Source organism: Volvox carteri (genome assembly GCF_000143455.1).
Source record: "Volvox carteri f. nagariensis unplaced genomic scaffold VOLCAscaffold_6, whole genome shotgun sequence".
Classification (NCBI taxonomy): domain Eukaryota; kingdom Viridiplantae; phylum Chlorophyta; class Chlorophyceae; order Chlamydomonadales; family Volvocaceae; genus Volvox; species Volvox carteri.
Window position 1 is genome coordinate 1,387,193 of NW_003307549.1, and position 4,536 is coordinate 1,391,728.

Genomic DNA, 4,536 nt, shown 5'->3' on the forward strand with positions numbered 1-4,536 from the left:
TCCTCTCGTCCCCCTCCGCCTCAATTCCCCCTAATATTCCTACAAGAACCGCTCCTCCTCCTCCCTCTCCTCCTCCTCCTCCTCCTCCTTCCCTCTCCTCCCTCTCCTCCCTCTCCTCCCTCTCCTCCTCCTCCTTCCCTCTCCTCCCTCTCCTTCTCCTCCCTCTCCTCCTGTTGTAGTGTAGTGCAATGCTACAGGCCCGTGAAGTATGTCTCAGGCCGGCACTGCCCCGACCACGATATAAAACCGCGCTCCGAACGTGAGTAGAATATGAATTCTCAACAAACTCTCGTCCGTTCTGTGAGCAAAGACGATTTCAGTAAATTTATGGATTTCGGTAAGGCTGTCGTACAGATTCTTGATGTTCAGTTCCGGTGAATTCTTACAAACGATTCCTTGACAGCCATGTCAGTTTCAGAAGATTTCATAGTCATAATTGATTCGTATATTTCTTAATAAGCTCATCATTACTGTGTAGCTATCGCGCTACAACACCTCCTCCGCCTCCTCCTCCTCCGCCTCCTCCTCCTCCTCCCTCTCCTCCTTCTCCCTTCTCCTCCCTTTCCGCTCTCTCCTCCTTCTTCCCTCTCCTCCCTCTCCTCCCCCTCCCCCCCCTCCTCCTTCCCTCGCCTCCCTCTTGTCCGCAGGTCACGTGGATGCGAACTGCTTGTCCCACTGCACGTACCTGGCCGCCTGATCCGCCTCCACAGAGGGCCGCACAGCGACCCGCGCCGCCTCAAGATCCGCCGCTCTCACCACAGCACCCCGCGCCAGCTCGCCGCTGTCAGCCAAGCGGCGAATGTCGGCGGCGGAGCGAAGAGTCAGGGGGGCGGCCTGGGGACCAGGACACGGCTCGGAAGAGGAAGCGGCGGCCTGACGTGACTGTTGCTGCTGTTGTTGAAGATGTTGGTTTTGGGGTCCGAAAGGTTGTGGGGAGGAGGAGGAGGAGGAGGGGGTGCTCAGGGCAAGGCCGCCTAGTTGGCGACGCAGGGGCGACATGGCTGCATCCCTGGGGGTTTCGGAGGGGAGGAGAGAGGAAATCCCGGCGGGTTGAAAGAGGGTCGGGCGTGTTTGCAATGAGAGGTGCGAGGGGAGTTTGAAAAACTCTACCATGCACTCTGAAAAAAGTGATCTTTGCACCACACGGCCGTTACGGCGGCCCGACACGTTCACCTTCCCCCCTCACCCCCCCTCACCCCCTCACGCACCCGCCTCCCATCTTTCCCTCTTTCAACCCCCCCACCCTCGCACATCCAAAAACCCCACAACAAGCCCCCCAATCCCCCACTGGCCCCCACTCCCCTCCGCTCCCCCCCCCCACCTGCACAGCAGCCGGATATCGGCCCCGCTGTATCCCTCACACGCCGCAGCCAGCGCGGCGAGGTCCACATCCGGGGCCACTGCTACTCCCCGCAGGTGCAGGTGGAGCAGGGCCAGGCGCTGGGCAGTGTCGGGAAGATCGATGTGGATGCGCTTCTCAAGACGCCTGTGTGCTCCCCGGGCGGGGGGAGAGGGGAGTGCGGGGGTGTGTTTCGTGTGAGTCGCGGGCAGGAAACATTCAGCTGGTGCTAAAATAAATAGGTGGTCGTCGTCATTTTAAGAGATTTTCTCTTCCTCCTTCCCTTCTCCTCACCTTCTCAGGGCGGGGTCCAGGTCCCACGGGCAGTTGGTGGCGGCTAGAACCATCACACCACGGCCGCTGGCTAGCCCGTCCATCTGCCGGTACGACATACCAGGTAATGCAGTACGACCACCAAAGAAATGGTGCCAGGAGAGTGAGGAGGGGAGTGAGGAAATGTGGCATGCGTGTGCAAGGGGGTTTTGAGGAGGGAAGGAGGGGAGAGAGTGTGTGTATGTGTTTACGTGTAAGTGCAGTACAGCATAAGGAAAGGAAAGAGTGTGCGAAGGTGACATATTTGAGCGTGGGGGCTTGGGGGGCGGAGTTGTGTGGTAAAGTCGGGTTGTACGGCCCGGAAAGAGGAGGTGAGGTGCGCTACAGACGTGCGCAGGAGGCGAAGCGGAACACATGAGTGTACGAACATCATCTCCAGCCGACAGGCAGCAGCAGGAGCACAAGCAGCAGCAGCAGCATACACCATTGCAATCCACGTCAGCATATCGCAACGACACAACCAACACCAGCACCAGCACCAACCAAAACAACAGCAACCCCCCGACAACCCCCCGACAACACAACAGTTCTCCCTTTACTCCTTTCTCTTCGTTCCACTCCGTCCATCTGTGCCGTACATATGCCGTACCTGCTGTAGCAACTCCGCCTTGAACCTGCGACTAGCCTCGTGCTCCCCGTCAACGCCTCGAGCGCCCCCCAGCGCATCCACCTGGTATAGCCGGGGCCGGGGGCCGGGGGGCGAATTGGGGGTTGCGTGGTGTGCTGTCACAGGTGTTGGGGGTTGTGCGGGGGGCTGTGGTGTGTTCGTGTGCGGTGAAGGGATAATGCAGAGGGAAGGGGCGCGACATGTCATGAGGTGTTGCTTCACTCCCCCCCTCCCCCCCACTGGGCCCGCACTCTGACGCCAATGACCCCCTTCAGCAGGAGTGCCCACTGACTTCGGGCTCCCCCCCTCCGGCAAGCCGGGGCCCTTCCCCCGTCGCTTCCCCCGCCGTCTCTTCCCCCACCTTCCCCCACCTCGTCAATAAAGATGATGGCTGGTGCATGAGCCTGCGCCACCGCGAACAATGTGGCCAGCAGCTTCTCGCTCTCCCCCCTCCACTTGCTGGTCAGAGAGGAGGGGGACACCTGTCGTGTGGTGGGGAGGGGAGGGGGGAGGGGAGGGGGGAAGGGAGGGGGGAGGGGCGAAAGAGCAAATCAGGTCTGACCGGGTGACAGGTGGGATGCCGGATGTGCCCCGTACACGCCCATACTTAGATACATACCACGATTTAACAAACCCTTTCATTTCGAAGGGATCCGCGGGGGCCACAGAGCCACTGGCTAGGTGCGGCTGACGCAGCACAGCCCGCCCCGGTGTCAGCGCTCGCCCGCCCCTGTGGTGGGGCGGAAGGGGGCCATCCCCCCCGCCGGGGGTTTCACAACAACATTCCGTCTCAGGCACTCGTAGTTCGGCTACCTCCGCACATCCCGCAACCAGCCCCCGACCCCCCCACCCTCCCCCTCACCGCAAAGAAGGCTCCCCCCACCATCTTAGCCACCGCCTTGGCCAGCAGGGTCTTGCCGTTACCCGGGGGACCGTGAAGCAGCACACCGCGCCACGGCTCGCGAATACCTGGCGGAGGACATACATACAGATAAACAGACAGACAGACAGACAGATACAGACACATGCACATGTGATGGAGGAGGGATTGGGGGAGTTGGAATGTGAAGAAGGCAGTGTGTGCGGGTTGCGAAGAAGTGGTGGGAGGAGGTTGAGGTTTTTAAAGTGGTGGGGGGGGCGAACAGCGGGGTGGGGGTGGAGAGGAGGGCGAGGGGGAGGAGGGGATTGGAGGGGAACGAACGAGGGTGAGAAGAAAATCGGGTGATAAGGCATGTGGATGTGGAAGCAGAGGAAGAGGAGGGGGGCCGACCCTCCGGGGTTTCAGGGGCCGGAGAAGAGGGGGGGGGTGGATGGGCGGGGTGGGGAATGGGGGAAGATTAAGAGAATTGTCGGTGTTAAGCAGTTAGAGGGAGTTGAATAATGGTGGTGAAGGTGGCCCCGCTAATTCCCCGCCCCCGCCTCATCGCCGTCACCAGGAGCCCCCATCACCACCACCTACCACGCCGCATCCACCGACTTTACAGCTCCATGCATCCCAACGAACAGACCGGGTATGTACCCGGAGTACCATCCCCACTTTACCCACTAACCTTACTAAATCACTCGTATCTGAATTTCCATAACTTCAGCCCTTCCCCCCTTCGCCATCCCTCTCCCCCTCGCCATCCCTTCCCCCCTGACCCGTAAAGAACTCCGGTATGATGAGGGGCAGGGCCACGGCCTCATGCAGCAGCTGCTTGGCCCTCTCACACCCCACGATGTCGTCGAAGGTGACTCCTGGGTGCCGCGGCCGGAGGGGGACCCGTCAGTCGGTCAGTCAGCAGGGCCCAGGATCCCAAGAAGGGGCCCCCTGCCGTGACTTCCCTCCAATAACTCACAGACAGGCACACAGACAGGCACACAGACAGGCACACAGACAGGCACACAGACAGGCACACAGACAGGCACACATGTACACGGACCTGTATCCCAGGTCACTGCATCTCTCAGTACCATCTGTGCCAGCACCGGGTCCACCCCCTCGGGCACAAGCACCACACCGCCGCTGGGGGAAGTCACTGGCAGTAGCGCCCGGGGGGGAGGTCCCACAGCCCCCACGGGCGCCGCCGCCACAGCAGTAGCTGCTGACAACGATACTGCCCCAGATGGTGAGGGTGAAGAGGGTGCGGGTGAGGAGGGTGATAATCCGCCGCCGCCGGAGGCGGCAGCTGCGGCGGCAGCGGTGGTGCCCATCGTTTTCCGTACGGGCTGCTGCTGCGTCGATCTGCCGCTACTGGCACCCGGCGATAGCGGCGTC

The 4,536-nt window shown here is 61.3% G+C and overlaps 1 protein-coding gene across 1 annotated transcript; it reads right to left on the reverse strand.

The window, feature by feature from the left end:
• Window positions 1-1,230: 1,230 nt before the first annotated feature.
• VOLCADRAFT_57246 (uncharacterized protein) lies at window positions 1,231-4,020 on the reverse strand (the record flags this gene model as incomplete). The annotated part of the gene is made up of 6 exons (XM_002947471.1): window positions 1,231-1,486; window positions 1,634-1,716; window positions 2,262-2,342; window positions 2,651-2,761; window positions 3,142-3,248; window positions 3,921-4,020. Coding segments are annotated over 6 exons (738 nt in total), but the record flags the coding sequence as incomplete, so codon positions are not given.
• Between the last annotated feature and the right edge of the window lie 516 nt (window positions 4,021-4,536).